Here is a 21,967-nt window from a genome sequence, read left to right on the forward strand (position 1 = left end):
ATCATTCATATTTGTACAATTTGTTGCTGCCAGCTCCCCCATCAGATCGGCCAGCTCACCTGCAACCAGGGCCCTCAGCATGATCATACGATCATACAATTGCGGCCTTGCACTCCTTTTTCCCGGCATGTAGCCTCAAACAGGGCAAAGAAACTCAGTACATCCTGTCTGGCCCTGTACTTTGGAAAGCCTTTAGGATTAGCAGGCAAGCCATCTTCCCGAGGCGTACGCTGATGGGACAACATAGACATAGTGGAAAGAGAGTCCTGCAGCAACTACCTCTGTTCCTGGTAGAACTGCTGCAGCTCCCACTGCCAGTTCTCCAAATTCTCCCCAGAGGCCAACAGTCCCCCCTTCTGAGCACAGGGGTGATCCTCTAATAACCCCTTTCCCAGGGTAACCACTACTTCATCATCCACCGGGACTTCCAGCTCTGCTGAAGGGTCCCCAGAGTGGTCCCAAGCCAACTCCTGAGTTCCCTCCTCAGCTGCTTGCATCTGCGGCCACACATCCGGATGCCGACTGTTGTCTTCCCCTGCCATCCTAACTACTCAAAATAACAAACCGCCTGGGCTGGTCAAACTCCCCACTTTCAACACTTCACCATCTTTGGGTCAACTTGTGTGTTGTGATCCCACTGCTGCCACCATGTAATGGTAGGGCAAATCACCCCCACCACCAACACTGCCGAGAGTCCCCCTCCCCCCCAGCAGTCTGTAGGGCCCAAAAAAGCCCAAGACTTTTGGGTTTCTCCTCTTAACAAGACAAACTGCACTGGACCAGCACACAGTGATCCAAGACTTGGGGAAAAGGAACTTGATTGAACCATATCGAACATTCCATCCAGACCACAACAAATACTGTTACAACTACACAAAAGTAAGGAGAAGGGTATAGGAAAAGGGAAGATAGCAGCTTTCAGTCGAACCAATGCAGTCACAGATATTCAGCCCCTCTAGGTCATTTGGACACCCCAGGCACTAAAACAACAGACACTAGCTAGTCTAAAAATTCTAATGTCTTCCATGGTACGTAATAGTCTTCTCAAGGGTAGTGGACTCAAATTCCAGAAGCTTTGGTATTTGATGGCAAACCTCTCCCCTCTCACTCCAGAGGCACGTGGCTTGGTCTCTTGCTCTCCCTTTTATTCCCTTCTTAAGCAATCAGGATCCTTTGTTCTCTGGGATGACATCAAAGAATCTCACCATTTGACCTAGGTGCCATTTCCAGTGCCTCTCTTGTGAAGGTTGTGTCTATCCCTGACAAACTCCAGGCCTGCAGCTGTTACTTGGCCTGCGGCCTTGGAGGCCACCTGTGTCAGCTCGATATATTTCTTGCCTCTCCCTCCATGGCATAAGGCTGCTTCCATTACACCTTCCCCTTCCCCTTTCCTTGTAACTATGCACAATGCCACCAATGCGTTTAGCTAGAATTGTGGTGTCTTGGTTGGAGTCTTGGTTCAGTGGTGCAGTTGGCTTGTGCAATCCCACAAACAAAGAAACAAATAACCACTGCTTTTGGTAGAACCATAATCCCAATTGATTCCTTACCACCATTGAGGAGAACACAGAATGATGTGATATGCTAACTTTGCCAATGTTTTAAAAATTGATTGGCCTCCATGACATCTTTGAGAAAGCCACAGGATTCTTTAGACTCCCAGCTCTGAGATCCCACAAACTAAGAACTGCATCTCCAAAGATCAAGCCCTCCTCTGATGTAGCTGGTGTGGATAAAATCACACTGGTTGCTCACCCAACTCTCAAGCTTGCAACCGAGCTTTGGAAGAAGATGAGAGAGACATGTTGGGGGCACAGAGGAAAGAAGGCTGGGGGCATATGCCAGTTCCAGGCAGTGTTCCTTCCTTTCCCATTCCCATTCCTTACCCATTCCTAGTATTCCCATTCTAGATAGCCATATGTGGTGTGAAGTGCTGCAGCGATGGAAATAAATAAATAAATAAATAAAATGCCATTGCAGTGCCTCACACTGGACATAGGATGCATATCAGCCTCTGTGATTGGAGTCTTCTGTGCATCTCCCACAAAGCCAATAGGATTGTGCCTTTAAGCAACAGACAAAAGTTCCCTAAAAAAACAAAATAAATAATAAAATAGCAAAGGACAATACAAATGTTGTCTTTATTATTCCATCTTTAAAAGAGATCCTACATGGTAATGTTTGCTTAACAAAACTTCAAAAAGCTATTTAAAGAGTGTATTTAAAATATTTAGCTGCATGTAAATTCGCAGTTTTCAAAGTAATGGCACATCTCCCTCAGGAGGTGGAGAGACTCTCTGACAGCAATTGATGGGCAGTTACCTAGGAGTCAGTCCCATTAAGTTCAAAGGGTCTTACTTATAAACTTACTAGGTAACTAGGCTATCAAAAAAGATTTTACTGGTCTTTTTCCTCCAGTAGCAACCTCTTAAAACTAATCTCCCACCAAATTGTGGAGAAGCACTTCTGGCAGGTAGACACAGCTCCGGCCCTTAAAAAAAAAATGGGAAGGGAAGGTGTTCACTGGACTTTTCTGATTGTCTGTGTAGCATTTTTGGGAATTGACAGGGACTTCCATGGGAAGGAGGGAGCAGGCACCTGATAACACAGTTTACCCAGCTGAATCAAACCCTCCATAGGTTCATGGCATGCTCGAAGTTTGCCTCCTTTGATCAATTAGGTTGAGAATGCTTAGGTTCTTAGAACTCTCAGGCTATTGTACCTGTTGAACCATAAAGTAATTCTGTTTTCAGGTGTCCTCTGAACATGTTTGAGAACTTCTGATATAATTGCTTGCATAGATTTAATTCTATCCTTAAAGCTTTCCATAGCTCAGCCTTCCCCGATTTGATGACTTCCAGGTGTGTTGGATTTCAACTCCTTGTCATCCCCAGCCAGCATGGTAATTGACTGGGAATGATAGAAGCTGCAAGGACATCAGGTTGGAAAAGGCTGCCATACTGTAAGCACATGCACTTTTGTCTTGGAGGCCAATGGAAGTCTGTGCTAGCAGGACGTTTTGAAAAAGTTTGCCATAAAAATGAATTTATAATGCAAGGCACTAAAATAAATATTTACAAACACGATCAGCTTAGTTTGTACATTTTTCATTTGTACACATAATGCATTTACAGATTTTCCAAAAATATAGTAACATCTACATCTCAACAGCTATATATAAAAAATAGGTCTCAGTAAAAACAATGAAAACTATATATGTTACATACTAATAAGGATATATTTCTTTCTTTCAGGTAGAGAAGAATGTCACCCAGAAGCAGTGCTGCAAGTTTATTTTTCCATTGTTTTTATTAAGTACTTTGTACCAGATCAGCCTGGAGAAGGACAGAAGTGTATCTTGTAATTCAGAAGTTAGTTTGACAGAGTTTGCAAATAAATTTGCTTATGGAAGGCAAAAAGAAAGGGTTGCTTTTAAAATTTGGCTCAAAGAAGCTGGATAGGATTGCTCAGAAAAAGGGTATTTCCAGATGGAAGGATTATAGCACTGACAATCCAGTGGGATTGTGCAGCTAGTCCATCTTCCATTACTGATTTTTTCCTGGAATGAAAAAAGTGGGAAAAGGCAAGTGGTGGGAAAACATGGGATGGCAACAGACTGAAGATGATTTCATCTGGACTCTGGACTCCACATGAAAGAGACAGTGCCTCAGATGGAAGTACCCACAATGAAGTTGAAATAATTACCAGTATCTCACCACATAATACTCCTTTGGGAGGGGAAAGAAAGGGGAAACAGCTTCTAAATAATTCTACTCCTAACTCTCCAAACAAAAGTCCCAATCCAGCCTAATTTTAGTGAAGGAATTTGCATACATTTTCTGTAGTGGATTGGAGTGCCAGGTGTGTGCGCATCTCTTGCCCCAGGAAATATTTGCTTCTGTAGAGTTTTCCATTCCCTATTCTCTATGTGGAATATGCTCAGTATTATGGATGTGCCATCTTTTAAAACAGTAGACACCTGATTTTGTTGGACAAGTGGATTGTGTATGGGAAGTTTGGCTTGGAAGATTTCTAATCTAGTCCTGTTCAGCCATGACTTTGCCAGGCTGCTTCTTATTGGTTGAACAGGCTTAGTGATAGGCTCTCCCAGAACTCTGTGGTGAGGAAAACTGAGATGAAGAGATGTCCCTTCCCTGATGAACACCCTTAAGCACCTGCAGTGTAAGATAACCTATCACATTCTGAGGCTTGGTTTCCGGGTAGACATTATGTCAGGTGTGTTGTTCACTTGGGTTTACTGGAGTTCATAGAATAGACTCACTAAAATCAATATTATGGCCAACTTAAATCTCACTGAACCCACTTTCTGTAGATTTCCAGGAATACTTGGAAGTGCCATTGTTGACATATATAATTTTCAAGTATGGACCTATGTCATGCAGACATCACTTTCTCCCATATTCCACTGAGGTCAGGATGAAAACCAAGGATACAATGCACCAGGAGGGTCTTGCATGCAAGTCCACTGAAATGCATTACATACTTTTTGCAAGAGTATTTCTCATGGATTGTTTCTTTCCCCCAAAGGTTTACAGTTTTAAAACTATATTATTGGGCCAATGCAGTAATGTTGCCACTACATGTTAGTAACACTGCAACAACACAGGTGAATGCTGGAAAAAAGCAGTCTGGACAACGGAAACATTTGTGAGCCGCCCTATGAATGTTGTGAGCCACCCCGAGGCTTTGTTGCGATGGGGGCAGCATAGAAATGTTTTAAATAAATAAATAAATAAATTTGTAGAAGGGGAAAAGGAGACAAGGGAAAAAGCTGTATTCAGTACCAGTTAATATTCAGTGACTTCTCCAATTATATTAGAACATCCAAATCTCATGCTCCATTTTGATTGGTTATGTTATTGATATTTTTAGCAAATTAAGATGGATCAGTTTATCGTAAAGCTGAGAAAAACCCACTTACGGAATGCATTGTCTGTCAAACCATGGTTGAGAGGGCTACGATATGAGAAGTTTTGTTCTGATGGAGAAGGGAGGGAAAGTTCAACAAAACCAGCATTACTTATTATTAAAAAGTAATCTGTAACATGTTTTGAGTGACAATACTTTGCCTTTGCCTTTGTCTACTTCATCATATTTCTGTGCTATTTCCCTAACTAAATAATGCCACTCTAGAAGATATAGAAGACTGATGATTATACATTTCAATATGAAGCAATAGAGGCTAAACTCTTTAAAGAAATCTTTGCAAGGCTTTGCCAATGTTTTAAAGAGAAATAATAAAAGATAGTTGTCAGCTAGACACTTTATTCTGTTAATGAGGAAATGCAGGGAACTAATGCCCTGCTGATGGCTCCATCCCCAGAAAAGAATGCAGGAAGAAGGGTGACAGGCTGTCTTCTGGTGGCCAAAGCAAGGCCAGCTCCTGATGACTCGTTCCAGCTCAATATGATGGAAGGTTTTGCCAGGAACTTGCTGATTCAAAATGAAATGCAGGCACAATATGCTCTGAGTAAGCATGCCACAGGTGCCTGCCCCAGTCAACATTAAACATGCTTGAGTCTTATTTCATGTGTTTAGGCCTCCTTTAAATAAAATAAAAGATGAATTGGCATGTCACTTGGCTTCAGTGCCAAACTTGGGAAACGTTGCAACTCTCATCCAGCCATATCAGAGATTTAAAGGGCAGTCCCTGGCAGACTAGGGCTGCAGGCTGATGAGAGCGCAACCAGTGGCCAGGTAGGGAAAAAGTTTGTCTGCACCTGCTGCCACAAGGTGGAGGGCAAATGACATTGACAGCTCGGGTGGGGAAGGAGTAACAACAGAACCTCTTGAGGCATGCCAGGCAGAATAGCGGTGAATAGCTTTGATTCTGTTTCTTCACCCTGCTATTTGTACAGCTGCAGAATTCTATGTTGCAGGGCAACTGCCAACATATGTCTGACAGCCAGTATGTGGCCCCATGCTCTTTGCATTTTTCTTTGCAGCCCCTGCTGCTCTCCACCCACATTGCTGTGGAAGTAGTGGCAGCAAAAAGTTACCTGATCGCCACTAAAATTGGGTGGTGTGGCAGCAGCTGAATGGGTTGATTTAAAACAAAATGTTCCAGATCACACACCCTTGCACTTCTGGAAGCTTCTCAGGAGCGCAATTTTACGTGAGAACAACATGTGCAGTCTCTGTATACTTTGTTTTAAAATGAAATTGCCTTTTTTTCTGCTGCCAAACTGCTAAAGTCTGCCAGCAAAATTGGCAGTGGAGAGCATTTTGGAGAGAGGTGCTATCAACCAAGGAAAAGAGCTTGGACCCCAGATCCACAGAGGCTACCAGATATACTCCCAATGCACAGATGGTGGCAAAAGGGGACAGGCCTGGCTGGCACCTGGGCAGGAGTGTCTCAGACCAGGCCCCAGAGTCTCCTCAACATGGCGTAATTTCTCTTTGATAGACAACTCCATGTGAACGGGGTTACGAAAATAGGAAGTCTGAAAAGGAGTAGTGTAAAATTAATGGCTCAGTCAGCTTTGGTTTTGATCTCTTTTTCTACACCATGGAGAACAAAGAAGAACTGAATATTCTGTTATTACAGAAATGTTGAAGGAGGACATTGGGTTCTTCTTTTTAATTCTGTGGCTGAAAGGCTAATTTGTTTTCAGACCTGAAGATTCACTACAGTACTGAAGTGGCATAACAAATTATTTGCAGAGCTAGAAAAGATAGCAGAAGACTTATAGCTTTTAAAATCTCTTGGGCTTTATCCACAGCACAAAGCAATGAGGCTAAACTCAATTCAGAGTTTGTGCCAATCCATGGTAAAAGTTTGCCATGACAGTGGAATTAACAAGCCACGGTTTGCAATCAGCTAACAAGTCAGATCAAGAAATCCTGGCTTGAAGTAGTTTTACAAACTATAGTTTATCCTAACCGTAGCTTTGTGTGATCTTTTACTTGGGAAATCATAGTTCCAGCCTTTCCTTCAGAGGCTGGAAGCACAGAAAATGGAGTGCTGAGCAAATGGAAAACTAAAATTGATAAACAGTGCCAAATCATGGTCTTCCTACTGCAGGGGTGAGCACATTGTGACCCATCAGACATTCTGGCCTACAGCTTCCATCAAATCTGGAACATAGCCAACAGTGAAGGATCATGGAAGTCATGGGCTGCAACATCTAGAGTGCCACAGATTTCCCATCCCTGGCCTATTATATGTTTTGAAATTCAAGCCACAAATCCAATCAGAGGTTGCTACATAATGTGCAGAAATGGTCAATATGGATTGCGAGAAACATGTCAAAGTATAATTAGTTCTTAGGTTAACTTAGGGTTGTTTAATTCATGATTAACCCATACTACTCAGGTTTGCATGTCATGCAGCAAACTTCAGCTGGGTTAACTGAAGTTTACACATTAAAATGTAACCCATGATTTGATGCTATTACATGTGAAAAGAGCCATAGTGATGTTTAAATTGAGCTCCTATATGTGGATTTCTGTTCTTTCTATTTAGGGTGCTTTCTTCACAGATGATGTCTGAAATCTTCCTTTAAATCCCTATGTAGCAAGTTGTGTATATTGCACAACTGCCCAGAATCAATGGGAATGGGGTGGTTTATAAATATAAACATAAATTTAAAAATAAATGTAATGGTAAAATGTTTGTTATTCATTTTCACTGTGCATTTCTTTCATTTCCATTTTCATGATGGTACTTACACCTGGGATATACTGACTACTGGGTTTTGCGCTCATCTCTGAGAGAGTGGGAGATGAGCATTGTGATGAATGCTTTGAATCTGCATCCAGAAACGTTTCAGGAAGGAGTGAAGAGAATCCAGCCTGCAAAGAGCTACTGAAACCACTTGTGTGCTCACTTGATGTACACTGGGAAGAGTCAGAGTTCTCTGTAACTACAAGAAACAGGCAGAAAGAGAGTGTTGGTATCAGACATTACTGTAGGTTCATTGTTCAACAGGAATCATCTCTGTAAACTGTAGCATTATGTTGTTAGTTGAGAAGTCGTGTCCGACCCTTCATGACCCCATGGACAACACTCTAGTCCTCTAAGACTGACTGGTTTGATCTCCTTTTTTGATCTCCAAAGGACTCGCAGGAGTCTTCTCCAGCACCACAATTCAAAGGCCTCAATTCTTCAGCACTCAGCCTTCCTTATGGTCCAGCTTTCACAGCCATACATTGCAACTGGGAAAACCATAGCCTTGACTATACGCACTTTTGTTGGCAGGGTGATGTCTCTGCTCTTTAGTATGCTGTCTAGATTTCCCAAAAGAAGAAGGGGACGGCAGAGAATGAGGTGGCTAGATGGAGTCACTAAAGCAGTTGGTGTGAGCTTGAGTGGGCTCTGGGGGATAGTGGAAGACTGGAAGGCCTGGAGGAATGTCGTCCATGTGGTCGCGATGGGTCGGAAATGACTTCACGACTAACAACAACAACTAAATTTCCCATAGCTTTCCTCCAAAGCAGCAATTGTCTTTTAATTTCTTGGCTGCAGTCCCTGTCTGTGGTGATCTTGGAGCCCAGGAAAATAAAATCTGTCACTACCTCCATTTCTTCCCATCTATTTGCCAGGAAGTGATAGGACCAGATGCCATGATCTTAGTTTTCTTGATGTTGAGTTTGAAGCCAATTTTTGCACTGTCCTCTTTCAACCGCATCAAGAGGCTCCTTAGTTCCTCTTTTTTAGAGTGGTATCATCTGCACATCTGAGATTGTTGATATTTCTCCCGGCAATCTTAATTCCAATTTGTGATGCAGCTAGCCCCACCCTTCTCATGATGTGCTCTGCATAAATTACTGCATAAGTTAAACGGGGGGGGGGGGGCGACAATATACAGCCTTGCCGTACTCCTTTCTCAATTTTGAACCACTCAGTAGTTCCATGTCCAGTTCTCACTGTTGCTTCTTAACCCGCATACAGGTTTCTCAAGAGACAAATAAGATGGTTTGGGACTCCGATCTCTCTAAGAACTTTCCACAATGTGTTGTAATCCACACAATCAAAGGCTTTAGCATAACCAATGAAGCAGAAGTAGATGTTTCTCTGGAACTCCCTAGCTTTCTCCATGATCCAGCAAATGTTAGCAATTTGACATGTTGCTACTTCCTCTGCCTCTACTTCCTCTGCTTCTTCAAAACCCTGCCTGTACTTCTGGTAGTTCTCGGTCCACATACTGCTGGAGTCTAGCTTGTAGGATTTTGAGCATAAATTTGCTAGCATGTGAAATGAGTGCAAGGGTGCGGTAGTTCAAACATTCTTTGATATTGCCCTTCTTTGGAATTAGAATGTAAACTAATATTTCCAATACTGTGGTCACTGTTGTGTTTTCAAAATTTGCTGACATATTGAGCATAGCACTTTAAATGCATCATCCTTTAGGATTCTGAATAGCTCAGCTGGAATACTGTCTCCTCCACTAGCTTCACATTCCAGGATGTCTTGCTGGAGGTCAGCGGACTACCCCATCATGGTTATCAGGGACATTAAGCTCTTTCTTGTATAGTTCTTCTGTGTACTCTTGCCACCTCTTCTTAATCTCTTCTGCCTTTGTTAGGTCCCTGCCATTTTGGTCCTTTATCATGCCCATTTTTGCATTGCACTTTCTCTTCATATCTTCAATTTTCTTGAAGAGTTCTCTAGTCTTTCCCATTCTATTGTTTTCCTCTATGTCTTTACACTGGTGATTTAAGAAGGCATTCTTATCTCTTCTAGCTAATCCCTGGAATTCTGCCTTCAATTGGGTGTATCTTTCCCTTTCTTCCTTGCCTTTCACTTCCCTTCTTTCCTCAGCTATTTGTAAAGCTTCCTCAGACAGCCATTTTGCTTTCTTACATTTCCTTTTCTTTGGGATGGTTTTACCTCTTTTATGATGTTGTGAACCTCCATCCATAGTTCTTCAGGCACTCTGTCAATCAGATCTAATTCTTTAAATCTATTTGTCACCTCTACTGTGTATTCATCAGGAATATGATTTAGGTCATACCTGAGTGGCTTAGTGCTTTTCCCTACTTTCTTCAAATTAAGCCCAAATTTTGCAACAAGAATCTCAGGATTAGAGCTGACTTTATAGAGCATCTCCATAGAAACACAGAAACAGAGCGAGTCAGGAGGGGCCTCACAGGCCATGTCACCAACAGATCCCCTCTGGGTCTCCTCTTCTCCAGGCTGAAGAGACCCAGTACCCTCAGTCTTGCCTCATCCCCCGTCCCCTGCAAACCGGCCAGCAATCTTGTGGCCCTATGCAGCACTTACTCTAACCTGGCTATATCCTTCCTGTAATGAGGGGCCCAAAACTGAACACAAATACTCCAGTTGCAACTGCACCAGTTTAATATAGAGTGGTAGTAATACCTCTCTTGATCTAGAAGCCACACTTCTGGCCATGCAACCAAGGGTGGCGTTCGCCCTCTTAACCACCGCATCACACTGCTAACTCATGTTTAGCCTGCAGTCAACCAGCACCCCAAGGTCCCTTTCACAACTGCTGCTCCCCAGTCACTTGTTCCCTAACCTGTACTTATGACACCTATTGCTTTGCCCCAAGTGCAAGACCTTGCACTTACCCACATTGAAAGCCATCCTGTTGTTTCCTGCCCACTTCCATAGTCTGTCCAGATTCTTTTGGATCTGGAATACCTGCTCCTCAGTTGTGGTCACTGCCCCAGTTTTAGTATCGTCTGCAATTTTGATCAACAGAATTTGATCTGCAGACTGTTCACCCCTTCTCCCATGTCATTCATGAAAAGATTAAACAGGATTGGCCCCAGGACAGAGCCCTGCGGGACCCCGCTTGCCACTGGCCGCCATCCCAATGATTCCCCAGTAATGGTTACCCTCTGCTTTCGGTCAGTCAACCATGCCCTAATCCATTGGACAGTGCTTTGGTCTATCCCAAAACTCCTCAGTTTCTCAACCAGGATATTATGGGGCACTTTGTCAAAGGCCTTGCTGAAATCCAGGTAAACCACATCCACTGCATCCCCTCCATCTGGCCACCTCGAAACCTTGTCATAGAATTCCACAAGGTTTGTCTGGCAGGACCTATTTTTGCAGAAACCATTTTGTGTGGCTGCCAGCCTCCCTTCCCTATCTAGCATCACTAGATCTCTTGCTATTATAAACCATTCCATTGTTTTTCCTACAATGGATGTAAGGCTCACTGGTCTGTAGTTTGCCATGTCCCTTCTACTACCCTTTTGAAAATTGGAACCACTGATGCCACCCTCCAGTCCTCTGGAACTTCGCCCGTTCTCTATGAGGCCTCAAAAATGGAGGCCAGCGAGCGTGAGAGAACCCCTGCTAACTCTGTAAGTACTCTCGGGTGTAACCTGTCAGGGCCAGGTGCCTTTGTAATGTCCAATGCCCTGAGGAGCCCCTCGACTTCAAGAGGGGTGACTCTAATCTAATTTTCCCTATATGCCCTCCCACACCATAAGATTGGCAGCAGAGGCCCTCCTCCAGGAACCCTCTTTGAAAGAGGTCTGGAGACAGAATACTCGGAGGAGAGTTTTCCCTGCGGTGGCGCCCCAACTATGGAATGCGCTCCCTAGAGAGGTCCACCCAGCGCCGTCAATATATGCTTTTCGGCGCCAGGTCAAGACCTTTTTATTTGATCAATATTTTAACATCAACCAATTTTAATTATATATGCTTTATTTAATTTATTTTAAATATGTCAGTTTTATGCTCAGTTCGTGGAATAGCTAATTTATTTTGTTTAGGATTTAGAATAATTCTGTAAGCTGTCCAGAGATGACAGTGATGGATCGCCTATAAATTTCCTAAATAAATAAATAAATAATCTGTGCTGCTAAGTCCCCAGGCTCATGTAATCTCCTAAGCGGATCTCCACCGTCCTGCTTTGGGGAGAACACAGAGGGAAAATAATCATTTAGCATCTGTGCCTGTTCCCTCATATCAGTCACTGGGTCTCCTTCCTCCTTATTTAGTGGTCCCACCACTTGTCTCCCCTTCCTCTTCCTATTTACATGCTGAAAGAAGCCCTTTTTATTGCTCTTGATATTCTTTGCAAGTCTCAGCTCGTAATCAGCCTTAGCCTTGCGAAGAATCCTTCTGCAACGGGCCTCCTCCCCGCTGGTATACCCTTTTCTCTATTTGCCCCAGTACACATTTCCTATGGAGGTTCCTCTTGCGTCTAATCCCTCTAACCACCTCCTTTCGCATCCAAGGGGGCGCTCTTCTTTGCCTCCCTGCCTTACTAATTAGAGGTATCATCAAGGCTTGTGCCTCCAAAACCTCCCTTTTTTAGTGCTATCCACCCCTCCTCAACTCCCTTGCCTTCCACTAACTTATCCTAAGAGACGTTCCCTAGTCTGGCCTTCAGTTGGCCCTCTTGAAGTCCCAGCTTCTAGTGCTCAACCTGCTGCATATCCCCATTCCCCTGATCTCAAAGCAAAGGATGGAGTGATCACTCATATCCAGAGCTACCCTAATCTGTACTTGATCTATCAGCTCCTCCCTGTTGGTCAAGACCAAGTCAAGGACATTCTCTCCCCCTGTTGTTGCCTCTCGGATCCTCTGTGTGAAAAACCCTCCCTCTATAGCTTCTAGGAAGCAATGTGACCAGGCTGTCACCTCTGAGTGAGTTTCCCAACTAATATTCCGGAGATTGAAATCTCCCATAATTACTGTGTCTCTCCCCCAAGATATCCTTAGAATCTGATCTGTATAGACATCATCCAGGGTCTCAAGTTGACCTGGAGGGGAATAACAGACCCCCACTGTCAGGTCCCGTTCCCTGTCAAAACCCCTAAGTTTCACTCAGACTGCCTCTACCAAATCTCCATCTGTGCTGCATTCTATCTCGCTACATCCTATCCTTTCCCTGACATATAAAGCTACACCCCTATCCCTTTTTCACTTCCTGTGCTATCTAAACATGTGATAGCCCTCTATGTTTACATTTCAGTCTTGCCTTTCATCCCACCAAGTTTCTGTGATCTCCACCAGGTCATACCCTCCTATGGATGCCAGGAAGCACTTCCTGACAGTTACGGTGTGGAATGGGCTTCCACGAGAGGTCGTTGAGGCCCCATCGGTGTGGGTGTTCAAGGATAGGCTGGACATGCACATGGTGGGCATGTCGTGAGCGGAGCAGGCTGGTGCGGGAGGTCAGACTAGATGGCCCGGGAGACCCCTTCTGACTTGCTCTGTTTCTATGTTTCTATTCCCAGGAGAGCTTCAAGCTCTTCCTGCTTATTACCCATGCTCCTAGCGTTTGTGTACATACACCTCAACTCCTTCCCACCACTTCCTTTCTTTGGAGTCCCCAGCCTCCTCCTTCCTCCCATCTTCTCTGATACCTCGCCCCTCTCTGTAGGAGTCCTGTCAGTCCCTGCAGTACCTCTAAAACCCTGCTCCCAGAGCCCTGATCCTCTCCCCATACTTGTCCAGTGCAGACAAGTTTCTGGGGGGGGCCTGAACCCACCCACCCCTGGCACAGTTTAAAGACTTCTGGACAAAGCTCACTAAAGCATCTCCAAAGGACCTTTTCCCCATCCTCATACGGTGCAACCTGTCCCTTGCCTGGAGTCCATTGGCAAGAAACCGGGTGCCATGGTTGAGGAACCTGAAGTGTTCCTTCTGGCACCACACCCTAAGCCAATCGCTCACCTCAGCAACCCTCCTATCCCTGCTTGGCCCAAATACCTGGATCGGTAAGATCAATGAGAAGGCCACATGGGCTGTAAGGTTCCTGAGTTTCTTCCCCAAGGCCTTGAAATCCCTGGTGATTACATCCACACCCTGCCTGGCTATGTCATTTGTGTCCACATGGATCATGCTCCACTCTATCCTTCACATGCACACTCTATCCTTCTGTCCTGCCATCTCTTCCTGCTGGTGGTGGGCAGCCGTGCCCTGGCCCTGGCCTCTCCTGCAGCAGCCCCCTTGCCGCTTGTGGTCCCAGGCTGGGGGTCCTACTGGTCCTCCAAGGCCTCATCAGCCCTAGCCTCCTCAAGAAGAGAGAACCTGTTTCCCAGCTCCAGATTGGTCCCAGGAGAAGGAGGAGGCCGTGCTGGCCTCCAGCTCCTGTGGGTGACATGCCTCCATGTCTCCCCAGCTGTTCCTCCCATGGCCCCTCCCTCAACCCTCTGTCCAGAGGGGTGCTGCTCCCGGGGGGGGCTGGACAGCTCTCTCGGCCCTCAGGCACCTCACCTCCTCCTCTAGAAGGGTCACCAGCTTGCACTGAGGGCAAGTGTATCCCTGCCTCTCCTGGAGGAGAAGGGTGAACATGTCGCAGCTGTTGCAGCAGACAGCAACACCCGTGATTCCCGCCAAGGCCATCTCCTGGTCTGCCATTGGGAACCCTTCAGAGACCCTACCTTGGTTCCCTGCCTTGTCTGTCCTGGACTACCCCTCACTCGCCCAGTTCTCCCGGACAAACACACACACACACACACAGATAAAATAAAAAATTAAATTGGGGGAAAAACAAAACAAAAAAACCTGCCCCAGGGAAGGGAGTCCCTGGACAGCCCAGGCTGCAGCTAAGGGACACAGACAAGGGATGTTGGCACTGCCAACGGCTGAGCACGGCCTTATAAGCCTCTTAGGTTGGTGGTGCCACCCCTCTGCTTCCTCCTGGCCCCTCTAGCTTCTCTGGACCCGCCTCCCTTCCTCTCCACTGCTCCTGTCCCTCTGCTCCTCTGCCCTGCTCCTACCTTGCCTTCACCGGTCCCCTGGCCACCCTCAGCACTCTCTCCCAGCCTCTGCCTCTGCTGCTCCACTACTCTGCCAAAGGCTCTCCATCTTTGGCTGCAGAGTACATAGTCAATCTGATTTCTGTGCTGGCCATCTGGTGATGTCCATGTGTAGAGTAGTCTCTTGGGTTGGTGGAAAAGAGTGCTTGCTATGACCAGCGTGTTCTCTTGACAAAATTCTGCCAGCCTTTGCCTTGCTTCATTTTGTACTCCAAACCTGCCTGTTATTCCGGTTATCTTTTGGCTTCCTACTTTAGCATTCCAATCTCCCATGATGATAGAGACATCATTTTTGGGTGTTAATTCTAGAAGGTGTTGTAGGCCTTCATAGAACTGGTCAACTTCAGCCTCTTCAGCATCAGTGGTTAGGACATAGACTTGGACTACTGTGATGTTGAATGGTTTGCCTTGGATTCGAATTGAGATCATTCTGTTATTTTGGAGATTGTATCCCTGCTTTTCTTACTCTTTTATTGACTATGAAGGCTACTCATTTCTTTTGAGGGATTCTTGCCTGCAGTAATACCTGCAGCATAGCAGCTGCTAAAGCCCAAAATAGTCCTGGCGTGTACCTGGTTGCTCTGTCATGCCCTTCCTCCTTTTTTACTCTAGCCTAGGCATAAAGCTCTCTTGATCTGGAGGGAAGGGGCAAAGGAAGCCACATGGGCAGTGACTCTCCAAGCTTCACGGCTGTGGCTTGGTGTGGCTGCCTCTTCCTGCACCAGATGTCAGGCTGCTCGGAGAACGATGCCATGTTTCTGGCGGGGCTGGGGCAGAGGACAGGCATGGTTGGGCATCTATCAGGGATCCAAATGCCAGCAGGAGCCCACTCGCAAGAGCCCCTGCACTTGCTCCTACTCTGCACCACTGCAGGCTGCTTGCTTGTCTCCCTCTTGTTCTGGACCAGATGGTGGTGGTGAGAAAGAGCAGCAGGAGAAACTACTAGCTCCCTGACAAGGAAGTAAGTGGTAGTAGTGATGAGAGAGGGAGAGAAACCCCATTGAGGGTGTCTTGCCCAAGGCCCCTCAAAAACGGATTGCTGGCACTGTTTGTGGGAAACTAAAATGCCAGCTAGCAGGTTGCCAGACTCTCAAAGAGCAGGGAACAAACAAACACATAGTAGGGCCCAGGGCATGCATCTACCTACACCAAACTTTTGGTGACTTCCTGGCTTCTGTGCTGTTTTTCCCGTTTTAAAAGATTGCAATGTCTTTCCTTAGCTACTGGCAGTGGGAGCTTTAAACTAAACTGTGTTGGCATGTGAGGCTTTTTGCCTTTGGCCCCACCCACCAGTAAAATGCAGGCCCTGGCAGCTACTCACTCATGGAGGGCTGGCTTCCTGTGTCCTGCTCGAGCTCATCTTCCTCAATACAGGTTCCAACATCATATGACCAGTGGTAGAAGGGTGGCCCAATCAAGCTCGGATGTGATGGGGTAGAATATACATGCAAGTTTAGTGAACCAAGGATGGAAGAGGAGGACTGGCTGCTCGAGGATGATGTACTGCTGTTTGAAATGGTGGAATGTGGCCTCTTAGAAGGTGCAGAATGGTCAAATGAAGAAACAGCAATTGAGGCCCGAGTCCTTGACTCTGGAGAAACAAACACATCCCCTCTGTTAACACTGAGAACACTCATCAAAAAAGGACAGAAAGCATAAAGGGACATGGTGAAAGACAATGGGGTGCAGCCATAGTGGTACTAGGTTAGGGAAGTCTGCTATAAGGCAAAGGCAAATGGTAGTACTGGTTTATTGTTTATGGTCTGCCAACTGCAGATGCACAGAATAAACATGTACAAAGGTAAACTCTGCATTGAAAACAAAGATAAAAGTTTAAAAGAATAATGAAACTGTCACAAAGTGTCTAATCTGGGTGGCTATATTTAAAATTTCAGGGAAGTGAAGAATGTTCAAATAAAATAATCAGCAAAGACTTCAAGAATCTTCCTGGAAAGGGTTGTGTCATAGCAGAAATCAGTGTCTCTAGCCCTTTGATTAAAAGAAATACACTTGAGGAGCTCTTGCAACCCAGACTCCACTTCTTCACTGTTGCAGATGCAACATGCCCTGGATTTTTAAAATATCCACTATCTAGAAGATTAGAGTGTACAGCATTGCACTGGGCCAAAGAAAAAGATGGATAAACACAACCATTTTAAGTAAGGCATCCCATTTTTGACCTTTGGGCTGGCAAATTCAGCAATCAGTCAAAGCATGGACCCTGTACTACTCTTACAGATCTTAAAAATCAATATCCTTTAGCCTTTGTAAAATAAAGGAAAAGCATAGCGTACTTACAAGGACTCAATATAACAGGGGTGCAGAGCTTCAGACTTAGAGATAAGTCTGCCCCCCAGGGAGGCAAATCCAGCAGCCTAGCGCTCCTGAGATGGCCATTCCTTCTTATCTTGGTCAAACCTTTTCTGCCCTAGCCACTGTTCTTTTGCTGGCTTCTTAGCTTTTGTGCAGTTTTTTTCTTATTCTGAAAGCTTGAAACACCCCCCTTCTGGCTTAGTAACTGGCTCTAAGAGCTTTAGGCTAAACTATGCTGTCATATGGGGCCTTTTCCCACTGAAATGCAGGTCCTCAGAGCTTCTTTAAAATGTAATTGGGCCCTCAGACTGAAGCAAGTTCAACTGTCTTGAAGGTACTTTCAAAGACCCACTTTAGATAAGCTCGGATTAATAAGCTGCTTACTCAGAGAAGCTGAAAATGCTTGCTCCTGTGTACTTTTGTATGGCCAGACTCACAATTAATTGGCCTGGCATGCTGTTCTTATCCACTAATTGTGTCATAATGTATATGGCATAAAGACTGCTGGATTATAACTGCACATTTGGCTGGGCCAATGTTAATTCTTGAAGGCAAGACTGAATAATATTTTAATTATAAATCTTGCACAATAGCTTGTGGCTATGAAGCCTTCGCTCATGAGAGTTGATGAATGACCAAGTGTGCTTCCAGACAGAGAGAGGGCTCCTAGGGTCAGAAGCCTCATGTAGCAATTCATCCTATTGCATGTCCCTTAGCCGTGGTAAATAAAAGGGGGAAAAGAAACATTGGGAAAACGGGGGAGCATTACAAGTAATCCAGACCCTGTAAATGTGAATGTGGCAGAGTGAGGGCACCCTAAAAATCTTGTCTGGGAGCACCCCAAAGGGGGCTGATGTTCCACCTACCACTTCAGCTGGGGCAAGACATGAAGTGCCTGAGAAAGGAGGAGACTGACCAGGAATGGCAGTGGCTGAGTGGGGGAGTGCAGACTTTACATGCAGAAATCCCCAGGTCTAGCCCCTGGTTTCTCTTGAGAGGGCTGGGGTGGCAGTGTGTGTGCAAGGAACTCTCTCTGGGAACCTGTACAACTGTTGCCACTGAGTGGTGAACTAAATTAAGCAATGACTTGACTCAGTAAAGGGCAGCTTCTGGTGCTACTTCCCTTCCAAGGATCCCACCCTGTGCAAAGTGGAAAATTCTCCTTTTCTCCAAGACATGTGCCAGAGAAGGGACAAAGGGAGGAATATGATCCCTGCTCCTTTCTCTGTAAGTCTTCCAAAGAATGAGCAAGCAGCACAGTTCCTTCTGTTCTCAGGCACCCATGCAGCATGACAGAATTCTCCAGAGCAGAAGGAGCTAGCTTGGATGTACCCAAGGGCTTGGAAATGCTTAGTTCAGCTTTCCTCAACCTGGTACCCTCTCGATGTTTTTGGATTGGAACACTCACTGACTGCAACTAATGGGCAGGGATGATGAGAATTATAGTCTAAATTTAGCTGGAGATCTCCAGGTTGGGGAAGGCTTGCCTAATGTGATCTTCATTGCTCATAGAGAATACACAACCCTTCCAAAGCAGTTGCCTTGAGGCACACAGCGAAACACTCGTCCAGGATTGCCTCCAGCATGCAGAACTAGCTGCAAAGGTTTCTTTTTGCATCTAGGAGAAATCCAGTAACGTAATGTTAATAAGAAGCAAACAAAATACTTAAGCATCTCCAAGGGATGAGCACCAAACTGTACCTGTTCCTCTCATTATATAATCTATTGCTCGATCACTTATGGCTGCATCACTGGGCTTGATATCCATGAATGGTTTATTCCCTATGCCCATAGACACCATTTCTTGGATTCGAAGTTCTGAGAACAAGTAAACCAAAACCACAAGAGAAAGAATAATCAATGCTTCCTTCTATAAGTCTAAGGGAAGCCAAAACTGGTGCAAAGTTCAGTGCTTTTAATGCACACAATAATGCAAAAGTTACATTACTTGTTCCAGCTGTCAACATTGTTCAGCTTTGATGGTTTGTATGGGGTTAACATTTCTTTTTCCATTTCAGCATTAAGACTTTTGATGCAAACTTTATTTTGTACATAAGAAAGCATGTCACACCAACAGAATTGTGCCTCTCTGTGTGTATAATGTGTGTGGGTGTTTTTTGGGTGAGAACAGAACACTGAGTCTGCCTTGAGTGTTCCTTCTACATGAAGATGGGTGGGCATCCTGCAAATGGGTTTGGGAGGCAAGGCTAAAGTTCTTTCATCATCAAGTGGGGAGAAATCCCTTCAGTGAGGCAAGCCAAAACAACTATTAAATGTTCCGAAAAAGTGCGGAGAAACACCCAACTGGGCACCAACTCTGGAAACAGTGAGTGAAATCCAGGGTTGTCAAGTTGAAAGCCTGCTCATGTGAAGGGACTTTCTTCTCTCTTCACCCTGGCTTGGTGAGTTCTGCAGCAACTTTGAGGGTGTATAGGAGCTGTAGTAGGATACAGAATGTCCCATCAGCATAACTTTCTATGACCATATACTCAGTAGTTACCAGTTATCACAACAGAGAAATGAATGCTTGCAGGTGCAATATCGCATTGCCATCCCTTGCTGCCTGAATCAAGTTCTTCAAGATCTCCTCTACCATCCATAGGCAAGTTGTCCGGATACCTAAATTCTCTCTGTGTTGAGCACTGGCATTTTTGATACAAAAGCAAAGAAAGGATAGGGAAGGGAACAGAAGGAAAATCCAGCTAATGAAAGAAATTGAAAGGCCACAAACCTCATTCTGGTAGACCATCTCCAATAAAGTATAATCAAATAGTTTAGGTAGGACCTGTTATCACATAATTTCAATGGATTCAAGGCCAAGATCTGCCAAGACCCATGCACATATACACTTTGGTGAAGAGGAGGATGGCTGCCAATTTTTTCTTCCTGCCCATCCCTTGCTTCTCATGGAATGCTGCCACATCTTTATTTTTGCTATTGTTGGAGAAGTATAGAAACATAGAAACAGAGCGAGTCAGAAGGGGCCTCCCGGGTCATCTAGTCTGACCTCTGACACCAGCCAGCTGCGCTCACGACATGCCTACCATGTGGACGTCCAGCCTATCCTTGAACACCCGCACCGATGGGGCCTCAACGACCTCTCATGGAAACCTATTCCACACCCTCGGGGTCCTGACTGTCAGGAAGTGCTTCCTGGCATCCAAATGGAACCTTGGCTCCCTGAGCTTTGCTCCAATGGAGCATGTCCTGCCTTCCTCTGCAGGGGAGAACAGGTCTTTACCAATCTCCATGTGACATCCCCTCACATACCTGTATGTCGACAACATATCCCCAAAACTGAACACAATACTCCAGTTACGGATGCACCAGAGTCATGTAGAGTGGTAGTAATACCTCTCTTGATCCTAGAAGCCACACTTCTGGCTATGCAACCAAGGGTGGCGTTCACCCTCTTGACCACTGCATCACACTGCTGACTCATGTTTAGCCTGCAGTCAACCAGTACCCCGAGGTCCCTTTCACAAGTGCTGCTCTCCAGCCACTTGTCACCTAACCTGTACTTATGACAGCTATTCCTATGCCCCAAGTGCAACACCTTGCACTTATCCACATTGAACGCCATCCTCTTGTCTCCTGCCCACTTCCATAGTCTGTCCAGATCCTTTTGGATCTGGAGTACCTGCTCCTCAGTTGTGGCCACTGCTCCAGTTTTAGTGTCATCTGCGAATTTGATCTGCAGACTGTTCACCCCTTCTTCCATGTCGTTAATGAAAAGATTAAACAGGATCGGCCCCAGGACAGAGCCCTGGGGGACCCCGCTTGTCACTGGCCACCATCCCAATGATTCCCCGTTAATGGTTACCTTCTGCTTTCGGTCAGTCAACCATGCCCTAATCCACCGGACAGTGCTTTGGTGTATCCCAAAACTCCTCAGGTTCTCCACCAGGATATCATGGGGCACTTTGTCAAAGGCCTTGCTGAAATCCAGGTATACCACATCCACTGCATCCCCTCCATCCCCATGCCCTTTCTACTACCCTTTTTGAAAATTGGGACCACTGATGCCACCCTCCAGTCCTCTGGAACTTCACCTGTTCTCCACGAGGTCTCAAAAATGGAGGTCAGCGGGTGTGAGAGAACCCCTGCCAACTCTCTAAGTACTCTCAGGTGTAACCCATCAGGGCCTGGTGCCTTTGTAATGTCCAATGCCCTGAGGAGCCCCTCGACTTCAAGGGGGGTGACACTAATCTGTGCCCCTAAGTCCCAAGCCTCATCTAATCTCCTATGAGGATCTCCCCCATCCAGCTTTGGGGAGAACACAGAGGCAAAATAGTCATTTAGCATCTGTGCCTGTTCCCTCATATCAGTCACTGGATCTCCTTCCTCCTTATTTAGTGGTCCCACCACTTGTCTCCCCTTCCTCTTCCTATTTACATGCTGAAAGAAGCCCTTTTTGTTGCTCTTGACATTCTTGCAAGTCTCAGCACGTAATCAGCCTTAGCCTTGCGAAAAATCCTTCTGCAATGGGCCTCCTCCTCCCGGTATACCCTTTTGTCTATTTGCCCCAGTACCCATTTCCTACGAAGGGTCCTCTTTCATCTAATCCCTGTAACCACCTCCTTTTGCATCCATGGTGGCACTCTCCTCCGCCTCCCCACCTTACTGACTAGAGGTATCGTCAAGGCTTGCGCCTCCAAAACCTCCCTTTTGAGTGCCATCCACCCCTCCTCAACTCACTTACCTTCCAGTAACCTATCCCAGGAGACTTTCCCCAATCTGGCCTTCAGTTGACCAAAGTTGGCCCTCTTGAAGTCCCAGCTTCTAGTGCTCCACCTGCTGCACATCCCCAGTCCCCTGATCTCAAAGCAAAGGATGGAATGATTACTCGCACCCAGAGCTCCCCTAATCTGTACTTCATCTATCAGCTCCTCCCTATTGGTCAAGACCAAGTCAAGGATGTTTCCCCCCCTCGTAGCCT

The 21,967-nt window shown here is 45.6% G+C and overlaps 1 protein-coding gene across 5 annotated transcripts in view; it reads right to left on the bottom strand.

Annotated features, from left to right (window-relative positions):
* Window positions 1-21,967, bottom strand: part of PLEKHG4B (pleckstrin homology and RhoGEF domain containing G4B) — a 175,054-nt gene that overhangs the window by 15,482 nt on the left and 137,605 nt on the right. For 2 of the 5 annotated variants that reach the window (XM_044452637.1, XM_044452628.1), the window contains 3 exons: window positions 18,730-18,846; window positions 16,037-16,306; window positions 7,693-7,886 (listed from right to left, as the gene is read on the bottom strand). The exons of 1 other annotated variant lie outside the window; for it this stretch is intronic. In XM_044452637.1, coding sequence (XP_044308572.1) covers window positions 7,693-7,886; window positions 16,037-16,306; window positions 18,730-18,846 — 581 coding nt within the window. Of the gene's footprint in view, window positions 1-7,692; window positions 7,887-16,036; window positions 16,307-18,729; window positions 19,963-21,967 lie in introns of those variants that run through there. 2 more of the 5 variants (XR_006416860.1, XM_044452645.1) reach the window with 2 other exon arrangements.

The sequence above is a fragment of the Varanus komodoensis genome, unplaced genomic scaffold (assembly GCF_004798865.1).
Source record: "Varanus komodoensis strain SLA01 unplaced genomic scaffold, ASM479886v1 scaffold10, whole genome shotgun sequence".
Classification (NCBI taxonomy): Eukaryota; Metazoa; Chordata; class Lepidosauria; order Squamata; family Varanidae; genus Varanus; species Varanus komodoensis.